Genomic DNA, 17251 nt, shown 5'->3' on the forward strand with positions numbered 1-17251 from the left:
GTGTGGGGAGGGCAGAAGGTGGGAGGAGAGCCTGGGGAGAAGAGAGGAGTGTGGCGGTAGGTGGGAGCTAGGTCTGGGGTTTACATGCCTGGAGAAGGCCCATAAGCTGGGCAGGGATGGCCTGGGAGATCCCCCAGCTCCTCCCAGCAAGCACCTGTATTTCTCTGTCCTGTCTCTCGTTTCTGGGTCTCTTCATATTGCCTGCTCTCTCTCAGCTTTTTGCTCCTCTGGATCTGTCTCCCTGTCCCTTAATTTTATCATGTTTTACTGACTTCAACGAAAACGAATAAGAATTATCCGTATACATTAATGTGGTATAACACTGGGCACAAGCAGAAGTGTGTACATATGACAGTGCACGTGTGTGCATGTGTGTGACCGAGTGTGGTTAAATGTGAAGATCCGCAGCAATGATTCACCCCCATCGTGAAAACAGCCGGCATCCTGACACACAGTTTATCATAAGGCACAATAAGGCACAATTTAAGGCACTGCGATGAGGTACACACACACACACACACACACACACACACACACACACACACACACGTCTCGTCATTCTCTTCTCTCTCCAGTGCTCAGAGAGTGACCTCATCACCTCAGCCTCCACTGACTCACAGACCCCAGGGCCCGCTCAGCCCGGAAGTCTTATCCCTCCCCTCAACCCCCACTCCACCCCGCCGTCCCCAACCCAGACGGCCTCCTCGCTTCCCAGCCCTGGGTTCCTCAAAAAGAAAGAACCCAGCGCCCTCTGGCGGTATCCTGGAACTCCTCCCGTCCGGCTCCACTCACGCATGCGCACGCTCAGGCCGACGTGCCTGCATCCGCAGCGCCCTCTGCTGACTATAGTCTAAGGGGTTGGGGATCTCTGCTGTTTTCTCCTTTCCTTATTTCTGCGTCTCTGCCTTCTCTGCTGGAAGTAAGCCTTTCAGCAGCCTAACCCCCTGTATTCCCTTCACCCTCACACCCTCTGAGAGAACCTGCCTCCGGAACCTCAGGATGGGGACACAAAGGCACCCACCTCTTTGCTTTCCTCTCTGGGCCCTCAGCCCCGCTCCCTCCCCAGACTGAACTCCTCTAGGTCTGCGTGGACACTGCGGGCACTCCAGCTTCTTCCAAATATCCTTTGTTGTCCCCCAACCCTGGTGGGCTCCCTCATTCCATAAATACTTACTGGGCAGCTATTCTGTGCCAGGTAATCTTATATCCACTGACATCTTGGGGACCTCTTTGACTCTCAGAATCTAAGAAACACAGAAGATATATTTATTCCGTGAGGCCTGGCCCAACTCTACTTTTTTCTCTTTTACACACTCAGAAGCATCAGACTTGCTTGGGCTCAAATGCAGCTTTATTTCCTGCTGGTTTTACAGGTACTCCATCCTGCAAACCCATTCTCTTGGAAAACAGAGTGAGTGTGCACAGTGTCCCCCAGGAGAATGGAGGGGATAGGATGGCTGGCAAGGAGAGGGCAGTTGAGGCACTTAGGGACCTACCCGAGGCCCTGAGGAAAATCTGATGCCCAGGGTAGGGGTGAGAGGGTCTAAGGCAGGGCTGGAGCTGCCCGGGTGTTTCCCAGAAGCCCCTTCAGGCACTATCACCTGGACTTCAGCTCCACCCTTCTCATGTTGTCATTCCCTGTAGTGGGAAGAGCACAGGTTCGGGTTTGAGGGAGGGTTGGAGGCAGAGGGCAATGCTGACAGCCTTGCCCCTTAGGGACTTGGAGCAGGATTGGGAGGGGGGTTCAACCATGACTTCCAGCGCCACACTGGCCTCCTCTGATATTCTCCTGGGGTGTTTATTGGGTGCAGAGCTCGAGCCTGGGGAAGACACACACAGACTTACCCTCCACCCTTAAGCTCCTCTTCCTTTCTCTTCTCAGAGCCTGCATTCTGGTGTTCTTGCTCCTTGACCCCTGACCTCATCAAAACACTTCCTGGCTCAGCCCTGAAGAGCCCAGTGTGACTCTCATATTCTCAGCACTGAAGGGGACCCCAGAGAGGGGTAGTGATAACTCCAAGGTTACACAGCCAGTGATGGATAAAGCTAGGACAGAGCAAGGGCTGTGTTGGCTAGTGCCCCCCACCTGCCTCCTCCTGGCACTCACAGGCCTGCGAGGCACACAGGAGATCTGGGGGGGCTCCCAGCGACCATTCTCCTGGCAGCGTATCAGTGGCAGGTTGCGCTGGGCCAGCCCCTCCCGGCACCGGTAACGAAGCACTGTGTCCACTTCATAGCGCAGCCGTGGACGGCCAAACACTTGAGCCAAGGGCAGCTCTGGTGGAGGCCCACAGGACACTGCAGGAGGGACACAGTCAGGAGCTGGGAGCTTGGCTCTGTGGGTAACAGTTTCCAGAACGGGGATGAAGGAGGAGAGGAATAGGCCACAGCCTGACACAAAAGAGAGCAGGGATTCCCAGCGGACCCACCTAATTTGGTACCCCTCCCATGCCCATGGCCTGGGACAGATTTCTGACTCCTCTGTGTAGCTCTGCACCCTCCTTCTACACACTCTTCAGTTCCCAGATCCCCTGGCACACACCCCCTTGCCCGCCCTCACCCAGCCCCATCTTGCAGGTGTAGGACAGGTGGTAGTTGCAGGGCACATCACTCCATTGTCCCTGATCGTGCCACACCATAACCACGCAGTTCTCTCCGGACAGGAAGTAGCTGTCTGGCTGCCCAGGGTTCCAGTTCTCATAGAGCTGGGAGTGGGTTGAGGGGGAGATGGAGGAGGTGGTGAGGAGCTCCAGCACCAGGAGCACTGGGAGGACTAGACCTCGAGGACCTGAGGAGAAGGGGCAGGGTGGGGCACCAGAAGCGAGAAGGCTAGAAAGATGGGGACTAGGGGACTCCATGAGGGGAAATAAGAGGTCGAGGGCTTTGAGGGGAGGGATAATGGGAACCAGAAAAGAAGAGAGGGGGACACAAGGAAGGGAGAAGGGCCAGCGGAGGAGAGAGAAAGGAAAGGGGCCGGGGAAAAGGAGAGGGAGGGATAGGGGTCATTGCGGGTGGAGGGCAGGTGTTTGGAAGAAGCGACCTAGGCAGCATGAGGGGCAGCCAGAGCCTCTCACCAGGGGGACGCCATCAGACCACAGGAAATCGCCTTCGATGGTCCTGTCATTGAGCCCAATCCACTGGTACTCCCGGTACCGATCTGGGAAAGAACCGCAGGGGAGACGAAGGTGTGCAGTGAGCTTCGCCGCCAGCAGATGGCGGCCATTCCCCGTTACCGGGAGGTCTGTCGGTGCCCGCGGGGGAGTTCTTCCCGCAGTCCAAAATCCGTGCTTCGTAATTTCCTCATCCCTCCCTCCAACCTCTGCACAAGGGCAGAATGGAAAGCAGGGACGTAGTGGGTGAGGGAAGAAGGAAACTATCACCAGGGCTAGAAAGGGAAACTCTGGAAAAAGAGTAAAACTTTCAACAAGATCAGAGTCGGGGATAGATGGAAGCAGAAGAGCCAGGGAGATGGGGAGCGACTAAAGATGAGCCCCCCCAGCAACGGCCAGGCTGATGCAGGTGTATTTCCTGCGCCAACCTCAGCCCTTCCCTGCCTGAAGCCCCCACTACGCACGTGTGGAGAAGGAGGGAGGGAGAGAGAAAGGAAAATTGAATGCATGAGGTAAACCAAAATAATGAATATCTGAATTAACGTATAAGGGAGCTAATTACCACATACACTCATTAATCAATTAATTAATGAGTGACTGGGTGTATGAGTGAGAACAGATGACGAGGGTCGCCTCCCGCCCCGTTCCCAGCCCACTGTTAATGAAGTCCTGTTCCTCGGGTGTGCTGATGCTGGCCAGGTGCGCGCCGTACATCCGGCACTTGTTCTCCGCCTCCTCCCAGCTCCTTCGTGTAGAAAAGTGCTTGTAGCAGGCGCCCTGGAAGGCGTCCCAGCCGGGGCTGCAGAAGCGGAGGCCTGGGACACAGAAAGGCAGGCAGCTGAGGCCAAGGACCCGGGAACCCAGAGAGGCTGGGTCCCCTGACAGAGACTAGGCTCCTCCTACTACCGCAGACCGAGGGGGCGGGGCTAATGGCAGGGGGCGGTGCCAAAGGGCGTGCTGGAACAGTGCAACTAGGAGCTAGGGGGCCCTGGTGCAGGGAAACTTGACGCCTTCCTTCTCTGAGCAACAGGGACCAGGGTGAGGGCTGGAGTCCCGACCTGGATCTGTGCAATCCTCCATCCTAAAGAAGAGCGGAACCCTCCTCTCTTCCCAGGATAATGGAAACTGGCAAGTCTTGACTGCCCGCCAGATGCCAGGAGCACAGATCTCCCTCCTTCCCCTACCTTCCCGCGCGAGAGGCATTTTTGGTTCCACTTAACAGATGAGGAAATTGAGGGTAAGTCTCTGAGACGTTATGTGATGTCTAAAATGGGGATTCATTAATAGCAAAGCCAAAACCAGTGCCCCCTAGCACATAGTGGCAGGGTCCAGGCTTCCGATCTCCCCCCACCACAGCCCCTCAACACACTCACCAACATCGCACAGATCCCCCCCATAGCCAGGCAAACATAGGCAGCGGACCCCCTCCTCCTCCTCCAAGCATGTCCCACCATTGTGGCAGGGGCTGGGGACACAGTCACCTGAGAGGGGGAAAGAAGTGAGGTGGGGGAGCAAGGGTGACCAGCTCTGCAGCCTGAGCCCTCCAGGACAGGGGTCAGAGGCCCCAGCCCTGACCCCCTTGTCTGAGGGCTATCACAATACCTTAAAGGTTCTCCCTGGAGTCTGCCTCTGGTCACAGCCCAGCCCTGGGTTCTGGGTTTCCCCTATTCTTCACTGACCCCCACTTCTGGCTCAGCCCTGTTCTGGCCATTGTCATACTCACCAGTGTGGGCCCTGTTTAACAGGGGCGGGGAGGGGGGAAGTGGCCAGGAAGGCCCCCAGGACCTAACCCCACTAAGGGGAAAGATGCTTGGTCATCAGTCATGCATCCTGGACTGTTACCTAGCTCCTGGCTCTGCTGGGTGACATTGGGCTGGTCACTTTACCTCTCTAGGCCTAGAGTTTAGTCCCTCACCCCTTGTCTTTGTGTCAGGTCCTAGCACAGTTCTGTGGAGTCTAGGTGGGCTGGGTGGAACTGAAGGAGAGGACAGCCACCATAGCAACAGTGAGGTGCAGCCTGCCCTTTCTTGCTTCTGGGACCTGATTTAGGGTGGTCCAGGAGGGAGCTAACCATTGCTCCTGCTGGCCACTGGACAGAGCCAGCCCCAGAAGCTGTTAGTGAAGATCCAATACCCGTCCCTCACTCTATGCCCTGCCCTCTTGCCTCCAGCTCAGGAATGGAGCTGCAGCAGCTCCCACTGTCCTGCAGGGCTGGTTCCACTCACTCTCCCAGCATCATCCAACCTCTTTGCCTCCCCTTCTTATCTTCCCAGACTCTTCCCCCTTACCAGGCTCCCCTTTCCCCCTCCACTTCAGGCCTCTGCGGGTTCCTCAGCTTAGAAACCCTTCCAATCTATTTTGCTCTTTCCTTCTGGCTCCCTCTCCTCCAGGCAGTCTTCTTAGACTAACACACTACCCTGAAGGCCTGCAATCTGTTGGCTGGATACAGCTCCGTCTGGCTAGGCCATCTGCCTTCTCCTCCGGACTCTCTCTCTCTGGATCCTGAGATGGGACATGGCTGTCCTTAGACTAGGTGCGAGTGCCCAAGGAGCTGTCAGATTCTACTCTGGATGATCAGGAGAAGATGACCCCACAGACTGACAGCACTGGTCAGAGCTTTCAGCCCAGCCCTGGGTGGGACCTTTCAGACCATGCCGTCCACTCCTAGCAGCCAAGGCCGGGGCCCACAATGCTTTACTCTGACCTAAGATCCCACTGCTTGGTGGGGATCAGAGCAGAGGTAGGGGGAGGAGAAGCTGGAGATGATTCAAAGAATTTTGCTGGGATGACCTAGCTGTTTTGGGTAAATGAATCAGCTGTTCCAGCACCATTCCCCGTCATCACCCCTTCTGCCAACAGTCTCTTCCAAGCTGGTATTACTATCCCCCAGGGCAAAGCCAGGAGGGGAGGTGTTTTATTTAACCCTTTAAGCACCAGGCCTTATACAGGGTAGGAGTCCTGAACCCCTTCCTATTCCTCACACCTTCCTGCTCTTCCTGTTGTCCTCTATGCTTCTCTCTGTCCAACTCTCCAACCCTGGGGAACAGGGACCCTTAAATTTGGTCTCTGGTGCCCCATAGGTCCCTCCCCTGGCTGTGGGTGGCAGAACCTGAACCAGGGAAGTGAGGAGGGGTTGGAAGTGAAGGAACTTCTTTTGAGACTTTCTGGTCTTCTCACCTCCTTCCCTTTGGATCAACTACTAAACAGAAAGTTCTTCCTTCCCTCCTGTGCAATAGCAGGCCAGAAGACCTCTTACTCATCCTCTAGGTGGGGTAACTAAGACACCACAGATACTTCCAATGGTGCTCCTTTTCCCACCAAAGCCCCTCCCCACCCTACACAGCACTGAAATCCAAGGCCATCTGGGAGGGAGCCAGAAATTGAAATGGGTGAGCATGGGTGGGATGCAGGGCCCCCTAGCCCACCTGGGCCATTAGGAGAGGTGTCCTGGGACTAGGAGGATCCCAGCCTTCTCCAGAGATCTCTATTGAGAAGCTCAACCTTCACTAAATAGTAGGACTTCTCTCAGACCCCAGAACCTAACTTCCCATTCCCCCTCTCTCCACACTCTCCATTCTTGCCTCCTGATTTGTGTCTTCTCCAGCATTAGGAACTTTGAGATCTTTTGGGTTCAGGAAGGTTGAAATAGGGGGTGAGGTGGTCATTAGTGCAGGAGTTAGTGGAGGAGGGAGAAGCCATGGGCAGTGGGATGAAAGTTAGATACCATCCCCCTGCTGAGATGGGGAGCAGGGTCCTGGGGCACTTGGATGCCAGGGAATAGCCTCTATGCTGAGGGTCAGTACTCTGTATGTATGGCTCTAGATGGGAGCCATCCAAATGATCAGAAATGAATACAAATGGACACGGACACACACTGGGCCGCAGAGGTTTCTCCCCATCAGATGTGATTCCCATCACTCCCGCAGACTGACAGTGACTTCTCTGGGGTAATGTGTATGGTCAGATTTGGGATCTCAGGAGTCAGAAAGGAAGGCAGAGACAGGTCTGATAAGAGGATATGGGAACAGCAAGGGGCTGTTAGACTGCTAGGACAGGAAAGGGTACAGGCTGGAGATGGAAAAGGAAGAAGCAAAGAAACACATAGAGACCCAGGGGGGCAGGGGAGAGGGAGACAGAGAGATCAACAGAGAGGAATGGTGCCAAAGAGAAGCATCAAAGAGCTACCCAGGACATAAATCCATGGAATGAAAGGGGCAGACAGCTGGGGTGGAGACAGAGGGTGCCAGAGTTTGGGTTATAAAGCAGTTTAATAGAGATTTATTTCCAAGGCTTGTTTCCATGAAACAGTCAAAAAATACTTCACAGAAGTAATCACTTAAGGCTCTGTGGGAATAAGGGCTCTCCTGAACCCCAAAGGTTGAGGGATGGGGATGGGATCCCAGGCTTCCCTGATATCAGTGGGAGGCAGCTGAAGGGGAGATAGCACACAGGAAGGGGAATGAGCAGTCAGGGATGGGCCTGTGCCCTGAAGAGTGCAGTAGGGGGACCAGGGTATCCATGGAACAAGGCATGAGGGTGCTCTGGGGCCCAGTGAGATGTGAGTCACAAGTAGAGAGCTGAGGGTAGGAAAAAGTCCCAGGTGGTCAGTGGTAGGGCTGGGGTCACAGGGTGAGGACTTTGGAAACAGGGAGAGGGTCACAGGGTAGGAGTCATGGAGTTGGGTATTCCAGGATGAGGAATCAGAGCTGGGATGGAAGTCACAAGGTGGGGTATCCAAGATTGGAAGCCCATAGGTAGAGGTGGGTAGGAGAATGAAGGCAAAGGACAGGAGAGTCTGGGGCAATGGTGGGTTAAAGGACTATAGGTCAGGTGATCCAGAGTTGTAGGGGGAGAAAGAGGAGGAGGCTAAAGAAGGAGGTTGAGCCTTGGGCAAAGTTACCTGATGAGGGAGCCACGGCCACTCCACCACGGCTGGCGCTGTCAGTGGGCAGCACCGGCTGGGCTGGCACTGAGGTCCCTGCTGGGACAGTTCTTCCAGAATTCTCTTCAGAGGGGGTCTCCAGCTCCCTGGTTCCCTCAGGGGCCCGTGTGACTGGAAGCAAGGAAGGGGCATCCTCGGAGCTCCCTGTCTCCTCGCTCTCTCCTCGAGGGACCCCAGACAGCTCAGGACCCCCAGGCTCCTCCCCCATATCTCTCGTCCCAACTGGAGTAGATGGTGGTAGGGATGCCACGTTCCCCTCCCTGGGCGTGGGCAGAGTCTCAGTGGGTGGTCCAAGGACACTTGGAGGTCTGGGAGACTCTGGCTCTCCATAGGAAGCTGGTGATGCACCAGGCTGTAGGACTGCCCTCGCTGGTGGGGATGCCTGGGAGACTGACTCCTCTAGAGCCAGCTCAGTGGGGAGAGGGGCCTCTGGGTCCAGGCTGCTGAGCTCGCTGGGCCAGGCCCACAGGGCCTCATCTTCCACCTCCTCCTCTTCTTCTTCCTCTTCTTTCTCTTCGTCATCTTTGTATTCCTCTTCTTCCTCCAACACCTTGCCTTCCTCTTCTGAGGACCCCAGGGGAGGTACAATAGATTGGGTTTCGAATTCTAGGCAAAGCATAGATGATTCAGCACCAGGGACAGTACCCGCCAGAGGATAGGAAGAAGGAAGAGGAAGGGGAGAGAAGCCAGGCTGGGGAGGGTGAACCCTAGGGGACAGAGGAGAGCTTGCCCTGGGGAGTTTTCTTTGCTCCACACCAGAGGAATTTCAACTGGAGCTGCAATATTGAGGCAAAACTTGGGAAGGCTCTGTGAGCTGTCATTAGCCCAGGAAAATATGATGGTTGCATCTCCCTCTCCCAGTCTGTTAAAATTTTCTCATCTATTTTGGGTAGTTGAGGGGGAGGAGAGATCAAAGAAAGGAGAGCCTTTCTTCCCAGAGTGTAACTCTGGTCCAAGCATCTCCAAACCCAGCTAGTTGGGAGTGGAATTTTCTGGAAAGGCAAACATTAGGAAAGCGACAAGAGAGATGCCTTGCACTACTTTGCTGCTGAGAGAGGACAGGGCTGAGTCACAGTGGCCACAACCCTAGCCTCAACCTGGACTTGCCCCTCTCAAGTGGAGACATCCCAAGGAAAAGGGATTTGAGTTACCTAGGAGGGTCCTAGGGGCCTCTGCTGGGTCTTCTGGAGTGGAGCTTCCACCTCCTCCATCCTCCACGATGGGAATGGAGTAGATGGCTCCTCGAGACTCACTCTCCACAGCTTCCTGAGGCAGCTGCAGTTCCTCCAGGGTCTCTGTCACTGTGACAATGGCTTCCAGTGCATCAGAAGCCAGGTCAGAGGCTGGGTTGGAGGCCTCAGGGATGGCAGAAGGCTGGACAGAGTCTGCAGCAGGAGGAAAGTGCCAACGTGAGGTTAAAGAAGTGAGTCTGCCCTCCCAGGTCACAGCCTGCACATGAGGGTTCTGGGTTAGAATCAGAGACCATGGAATTCTCTTCCCTCTCATCTTCCCTGTGGAGCACCCATGGGGCCCTTGGAGCACCCCAGGACTTCAGCACTCATTCCTCAAGCATTAATCAAGTACCCACTATGTGTCACGCCAAGCATTCTCCTGGCCACTGAGGATACAGTGCAGAGAAAAACAGCAAGTTTCCTGCCCTCAAGGGAATTTATATTCTTGATACAGATAAATAAACATATATTAAAATGTTACCAGATAAAGAACAATTAAGTGGAGTAAGGAGATGGAAAGTACTGCTTTAGACAGAATGGTAGCGGGGAGGGTATAGCTCAGTGGTAGAGCACATGCTTAGCATGCACGAGATCCTGGGTTCAATCCCCAGTACCTCCAATTAAAAATATAAATAAATAATCCTAATTACCGCCCCCCTCAGAAGAAAAACACAAAAAATACAATGGATAAAATGGCAAAGAAAGGCTCAGGAGAGAAAATATTTTTTTTCAAGGCTCGAGAGAGAGTTTCTTCCTTGAATAAGGAGATGGATGCAAAAGGGTAGACAGAATGACCTCAGCATCTTGGGACCCTGGGTTTGTTGTGTGGGATTCCAGTCATCCTAAGACTTTAGAAATGAAACGGGAGACAGGCTGTCATCGCCATAGGAGAGCTGAAGAGTAGCATACAAGAGGGACATTCAATCGTCATCACCTGACGATCTCACTGTTGGGGCAAAGGGGCAAAGGAAGGGGCCACCCCATCCTTCCAGGCTCCCTTCAAATAACCAGAATTTTAGAATAAATTACCTTGTCCCTGGGGAAGGGAACCGAGAGCAGAAAACCAATGAAGTGAAGGTGGAATTGGGCTAAGAAAAGCCCTGAGGGCCATCTGTGTTCAGCCAGACAAGACAGGACAGCACGTCCTGCCCTCATCACCTGCTCCAGTGAGCCTTGCTCATCCCAGACAAGCCAACCTGTGCCCTTACCTGCCTCTGTCCTCCACCTGCTCCCAACCATAGTCATCCTTTTACCTCCCCTGTTCTCCTGATTCAGTTCCTCCTATTTCTTATCAGAACAGAGCTTGGCACATAATTATAATCAGTGCATAGAAGTGTTAGCTATTATAATTATCATCTTCATCATCACCATTATCTGTGTTCCCGTAAGCCTTTCCAGATGGACCTGTCTTCCTGTGGACTGCACTTCCCCACCCTTCCCAGCCTCAGGCTAAAGCTGTCTGGAGATCTGTCACCTTGGAAGTAATGCTTTTCTCTCAGTCTTTCCTCATGCTAGGAATGAGGCATCTTGTCTTCGGTCAGACTGGGGGCTCCCATGTCAGAAATTGTGTCTTTCTCCTTTGGACTAGCGGCTCTCTAAGGGTGAAGTCTGAGTCTTCTCCTCCCATCTCTGCCTCCAGCCCTTGTACAGTACCACAGGCTCATGACTGGGGCAAGAACTCAGACACTCCATGGCAATGCCTCCCTTATAGTCACCCACCCTTGGCCTGGGCCCTGTGTCTCTAAGGGTCCTAGGCACTGCCTCCCTTCCAGCTCCCAATATAAGATGTGGGCAGGGAGCCATCTCTACACCCACTGTCCTTGAAGATCTGCTCCCTGTGGGGGAAATTGTGTTTGTCCATCAATATTTAGTGGTTAAAAATCTGACAACTTCAAGCTGAGGGTTCTGGAAGCCCCTCTGAGAGCTCTGGAAGGTATTTGGTTAACTGGAGCAGATCATTCGTTGGATTCAGAGAATATTGGTCATGTCTTCTCTGCTCATGAGCTGATCAGAAATGGAAATATATTTGGCAGCTCAATATGGGAGAGGTAGCTTTGAAATGGGAAGAGACAAGGCATGGACTAAGATGTGGAGGCAGGTGAGGAGATGAGAGAGGTGAGCCCTCCTTGAGGCCAAGTAGACCAAGCAAAGGACACAACCAGAATTAGAACTCTAGGTGACAAGCTGATCATCACCCAAGGCTCCTTCAGGCAAATGGCAAGGACCCAAGAGAAACTGGCCAGGGCTGGGGTAGGGCTGTAGGACTCAACTCTGCATCTCTGAGGTTAGTCTCAGCCTCTGCAGGGAAGTAGGCTCACCTCGGAAGCAGTAGACGTTGAAGCGGCTATGCTTGTTGGGGAAGCCAGTCTGGTTAGGGAAGAGGAAGAGAGTCTTGACCCCAGGGAGGCCCCCACCGCAGCGCTGGCTGGGTGTGACGATGGGGTAGCGCACACTGCCATCGGCCAGCCAGCCTGGGCTGCAGCGGTCCAGGCCACCATCCCAGGCTGCATACAGCTGGCCTGTGGTAGCAATCTCGGCACCCCGCTCCTGGCAGTACGCCCGTGCCTCCTCCAGCGTCAGTTTGTCTGGAGGGGCACCCAGGAACAGCTCTCCTGGGAAGGAAGAGGAGGCTGGGTTAACAGGAAGGTAGTCCCTTCCACCCTGGGCTCCCACAGGGGCTCTGGGAGAGCTTCTCTGGGCCTCTGTCTCCTCATCTGTGACACGCAGTCCTCCACCCTACTTCATAGGATTGAAGTCTTGATAGAACTTTAGGATGGATATTGTTGCTCAAAGGAAACTGGCCCAATTTCCTCATTCCACAAAGAAGGAAACTGAGGCCCAGAGATACTAAAAGGTAGAGATGCACAGCAAGTAGCAGCAGAGCCAGACTCAAACTCAGTCTCCTACCACCTGTCTGAGGCTTTGGCCATGAACTTGCCTCTCTGACAGCTTTGGGAGGGAGGAACACTGTTTCCTTACCCCTGGCTGCCCACTTAAACATAGGATGATAAGGGATGATACAGTCCAGCAGAGGCCTCTGGAGGACCTATGGGCAGCAGTGGCGAGGTGGCTCTTCTCCTGGGAACCCTTCACCCCCAATCACCATTTAGTTCTTCAGCATAACAGTAGACATCATAGAGGTCATCTGGGTCCACCACTCCATAGTTCCGGACTCCAGGGAAGCCATCCATGTCTCCATAACAAGCCTCTCGTGGGGTCTGGATGGGATATCTGGGGAGAGGGTACAAATGCCTTTACCAGGGAGCCATCCCATGGTGACCCTCCTGAATTACATTGCCTTTCAAGGCAGCCAGTTGTCCTCTAATCTCTGCAGAAATGCACACCCCTCAGGGCAGGGTCCTAACCCACCCTCCGTGGACCAACTTCATTCCCCAGGGCCAGGGAGCCCTTTATGGCCAGCCTGAGGCAGCAGGCAGCCACTGGCAGAGCTGTATGGAGACCATAGCCACCTCAGAGACGACCAGAAGCTCATAGTCCACAGCCCCAGCCCACCTCACGGTCTGGTCAGACAACCAGCCAGCATCGCACTGTTCATATCCCCCAAGGTAGGCGGCGTAGAGCTGTTCCGGGGTGGCAATGCGGGCTCCGATGCGGGCACAGGCCTCCTGGGCCCCAGCAAAGGAGAAAGCGTAGCGGGCAGAGCCCTCCCGGTAGAGAAAGACGACCCCTGAGGGGCAGAGAAGATCCTGAGGCATGATCACCCAGCACACTGACCTCCCTTCACCCTCCTTGTCACTCCCCTGTACACAAAGGGTAAAGTCCAAATTGTGCTCACTCTACAGCATGAGGGGCTTAAGTTAGACTGTGAGTAGAACTTCCTCCACCTGAAGAGAGAGGAGGTAACCAAGGCCTGTATCTACTCACTCCCTTTCCAACTCAGTCTGTGCCTTCTAGGTGTTTGCTACCTCCTTAAACTGTAGGCTCCCTGAGGGCTGGAGTCCTCCCTCCCTCTCTCCGGGAACTTCTCTCCGTCCCGCCCTCTAACCTTTGACCTTGACCTCCACAGCGTCGCTGCTGTCATCTATGCCGTGCTGGACCTCGCAGCGGTAGATTCCTGAGTCGTTGGGCCGCAGCTCGCTCAGCGCCAGGGAGACATCGGTGAGTGACGCCGGGTAGGCAGGCAGTGCCACGCGGAACCGGTAGGCCTCGCTCACCTTGACGCGCAGACCCCGCGCCACCAGCACCTCGGCCTCCCGGCCGCCGGACAGGAAGGTCCACTTGACCCGCGGGGAGCCCAGCGCCGCCCGGCGGCTCGGCGGCGGCCGCAGGTAGTGAACGTGGCACGGGATGGTGAGGGCGCCGCCCAGAACGCCCTGCAGCGGCGCGTCGCCCGCGATGCGCACGCTGAAGGCGCGGTCCTCTGAGGGGAGGGGGTGGGGTGGGGGCACCCGTTGGAACTTCATGCTGTGGATCCGCCGGAACCCACCCTAGAGTTTCCAAGCCCCACTCTGGGATCCTTCCCGCCCCGCCCCGCCCCGCCCCGCCCCCAGATTCCCAGGCCTCGCCCTTGTGTTTTTGAAACCCCGCCCCCAGGAACCTGGGCTCCAGCCCTCTGAATCCCGCAAGCCCACCTTTAGGTCCCCCAGGCCCACCCCTCACCGTCTCCAGAACCACCGACAAAGTCTCCCAGTCATTTTCATCCCCAGAGTATCCCAGTATCACGCCAGGATTCCTGGGTCTCACCCAGGGTCTTCTAACCTCACCTCCTAGGTCCTCCAGTCTTGTCCTCAAAGTTTCCCTATCTGTCCCCTTCAGAGTCACCCTCAGGATTTCTTCCAACTTCACCTCTGTTCTACCTCCCAGCCCCATTCATCCTGCCCCAAGGATGAATTCTGCCCCAAGGGTCCCCCATCCTCCACCCTGGAGACTAGCAGCCTAGCAACTATGCTAGTGCCACTCCCTGGCCCTACTCCCAACTTTCCACCACCCTACCAGGGCCCACAACTCATCCCTTATTTTCAAGTGTCCCTGCCCAGACCTCTCCCCGCAGCGCTCCCAATTCTATCTCCTCCCTGGATTCCTGGAGGGTAGCAGAGGTTGGCTAGGGCCAAAGAAGCTGCTTCCTACCATGGGGGAGATGCAGGAGACAGAGACAGTGACCTGGAGTGGGGTTGCTTACCTGAGCTGTCCCCTTCCAGAGCATCAGCCAAGGCTGCAGGGACCTGGGCCAGAGCCAGAGCGGCCAGCAGGGGCAGGAAGAGCGGGGACATGATGCAAGGTGATGGAGGGACTTGAGGAGGAAAGATGGGGTCAGACATCAGAATGGACTTCTCTTCTTCTCATACCACAACCACATGGACTCACACATGTCCTGGCCTTGAAGCCCACTGCCCCCACCACACCATGAACAATATTTCTGATCTCTGTCTCCCTGTTAAGGGGTTTTTATTCACAGCCAAGACCTGGGTCCTCATCAACTCACTGTGTAACTTTAGGCAAGTTCCTTACTCTCTTTAGGCCTTTGTTTTCTTACTTGTAACTATGCACCATTACTACCACCTCACACATTGTGATGGGGCTGTGTGCTTTGAGAGTGCTTTTATCCTAAGAGAAAAAAAAATCCTATACAAATGTACAGCATCCTGAACACAGTAGGAGCTCAGTAAATGCTTGTAGCCTATAGCATGAATGATGGGTGCTATTATGCTCTAAGCATAACTCTAAGTCCCCTCTGCCTCTCCCAGTGCCAGACTCCTTTGAACTCTCCTCCTCTCACACTGTCCCTCCAAACTTTCTTCCTTCCTGTCCCTTCCTCCCTGAGTATCATACCCACTTAGCCTCCTCCAGGAAGGTTTCCTAGACTAAACCCAGGCATTACACAGCTTCTCTCCAGTCCAACCCCTCCTCAGCCTCCCCCCACTCCACTATTACTTACAAGGAAACTCTTCTCTTTACTCCCCAGCATCCTCCACCCCCCTTCCTTGGCTGCCTTCTCCCTTCTTCCTCCCAGCCTTTCCTTTCTGCCTGGCACGGTCTTTCCCACCGGATCTCCTGGCTCAGAAACAGCTGGGACAAAGCCCCTGTCTCTGCCAGTCTGGCCTTCCTCCAGCCTCTCCCTTCCCCCACCCTAGCCCTGGACAGGGTAGTGGGCTAAGGTGGGGGAAGTGAGAATAAATGAGAGGGATCATCTCCCTCATGCCCTTGGCTATCAGAAGCTCTGAGAACTCAGAATATTCCTCTGAGGATCCCAAAACACTTACACGCTCATAATGGAGGGACGAGGGTGGGACATTGAGAAATGGGCTTTGACCCTGAGTCAGGCACTAGGTCAATATGCCTCCACGAGGGAAGGCTGCAGAGCCAATGTCATCTTTAAGGGTTAGGCTAGACTCAGAAGAGTATGGAGATCCAAGTCTGCCATGGAATAGGCCAATGGTGCAGCAGGAGAGATGAAGGTTAGACTGAAGGCAAGACTTCCTAGAGATTAGGCTTATTCCCGCTGGCTACTCATTCTCATTTTCAGGCCTATTGTTCCCCCTCCATCTTCCCTGACTTCTCAGGCTCTGCCTTCATACATGTCCACCCTTTCCTGAGCCTGAGCTGATGGGAAATTTCCTTCTTAGATCCTCCCAGGGTGCTCTGCACCACTGTAACCTCCATTTTCCCTACTATGGCAGGGCATCTTTCCTCAGGGTCAGAATTAGGGGAAGAGTGGCAAAAGCCAGATGCCCAGGGCCTCTCTCTGACCTTTGAGAGGGAGGAGATTCCTGATGGGGCCAGATCAGATGGTACTGAGACCAGCTCTGGGCATGGGGGCACTTGAGAGAACTGCTTTCTGAGGCTGGAGGGGGAACCATTTGGCATAAACAGCCAGTGCCTGCCGGGTGCTTGGGAGACTGTTTGCCATGCATTTGAGCTGTGCCAGGTCCTGAGCCAGGCCCCTTTCTGGCACCCTCCCTCCCCTCTCTCTGGGCTGGAGCTGGAGCTGCACACAGGCCTGGCCCTCAGCTTTCTGACGGGCGGCCCAGAAACCCATATAGCTGGAGCCACTCTGGGACCATCACCCTAGTTCCCCCTTTCACCTTTGTTATGTAGGTGGGGGAATGAAGGGAGAAAGTCTGGTCTAATGAGGACCCGGCTGCCCTGGACCGTGGAGGGTATCTCACCCCTACCTCCAGGACTGGGAGCCAGAGAGGTCAAGAGCGTGGCCCTGACTGTATGGTTCTCACAGAGAGCTCTGCACACCCTCCATGCCCCCACCAATCTCACTAAGCTTGGCCTCAAGCCCCTTCCTGGCATAGCTCGCAGTCCTGGGAAAACTTAAGCATTCCCTCCCCTCGCACCAGACTCAGACCCAGGGGTTCAGGTCTTGGCCTTCTCCATCCTACACACCCACCCACCTCTCCTCATCTTCTCATCCTCCGGAGCAGGACACTCCATCTCTAATCTCAAGAGCTCAGCAGTCTTCCTGTCCCTTCTCCTAATGCCACACCATCCCTCTGGTCTAGCATCTGGACTTCAGCCTTTGTCTTGAGTTTCCCCAGCTATTCAGGAAACTTCCCATTATCATTCCTGTCTGACCATGGACATCCATCTCCCTCACAGACTTCATGAATGCAATCCACAGAGAATCAAGACCAGGCTCTGTGTGTGTGTGTGTGTGTGTGAGAGCGAGAGCGAGAGCGAGAGCGAGAGAGAGAGAGAGAGAGAGAGAGAGAGAGAGAGAATGCACGCGTACACATACATACACACATGCAAACACACCCACCACCCACCACCTCTATGCTGAATGCCCACCAGCTGGCAGTCCAGGTTCTGCCCACAGGAGCTGAGCTCCAGCACTCAGCAGGGTTAGCAGGGATACACAGGAGGCCAGAGCTTCAGTTACCGCAGGAGGGGAGCTCTTAACTATTCCCTTAGCAGCTGTGTGAGGGGCAACATGAACCTCCACAATGTCAGTAAGGCCTTAGCAGGCCTGAAGGAGTAATTGCAGTAATTGTATAAAT

At 54.7% G+C, this 17251-nt stretch overlaps 1 protein-coding gene across 1 annotated transcript; it reads right to left on the reverse strand.

Annotated features, from left to right (window-relative positions):
- Positions 1–1333: 1333 nt before the first annotated feature.
- Positions 1334–14515, reverse strand: BCAN (brevican). The gene is made up of 13 exons (XM_072945897.1): positions 14425–14515; positions 13291–13665; positions 12798–12972; positions 12388–12515; positions 11603–11896; positions 9204–9437; positions 8011–8658; positions 4484–4591; positions 3767–3925; positions 3075–3157; positions 2561–2705; positions 2108–2298; positions 1334–1820 (listed from the first exon to the last, which is right to left on the reverse strand). Exons 1-13 carry the CDS (start codon positions 14513–14515, stop codon positions 1713–1715), a joined length of 2739 nt encoding a protein of 912 aa, XP_072801998.1. The 3' UTR covers positions 1334–1712.
- Between the last annotated feature and the right edge of the window lie 2736 nt (positions 14516–17251).

Source organism: Vicugna pacos, chromosome 21 (assembly GCF_048564905.1).
Source record: "Vicugna pacos chromosome 21, VicPac4, whole genome shotgun sequence".
NCBI classification, from domain to species: domain Eukaryota; kingdom Metazoa; phylum Chordata; class Mammalia; order Artiodactyla; family Camelidae; genus Vicugna; species Vicugna pacos.

Coding starts and splice junctions, on each gene's coding strand:
- BCAN (XM_072945897.1), bottom strand. CDS start 14,515: ATGTCCCCGCTCTTCCTGCCCCTGCTGGCCGCTCTGGCTCTGGCCCAG. Junction 4,592..8,010: donor GGCCGTGGCTCCCTCATCAG/GTAACTTTGCCC, acceptor TCCCCCTCTCAG/GTGACTGTGTCCCCAGCCCC. Junction 2,299..2,560: donor CACCTGCAAGATGGGGCTGG/GTGAGGGCGGGC, acceptor TCCCTCCTGCAG/TGTCCTGTGGGCCTCCACCA.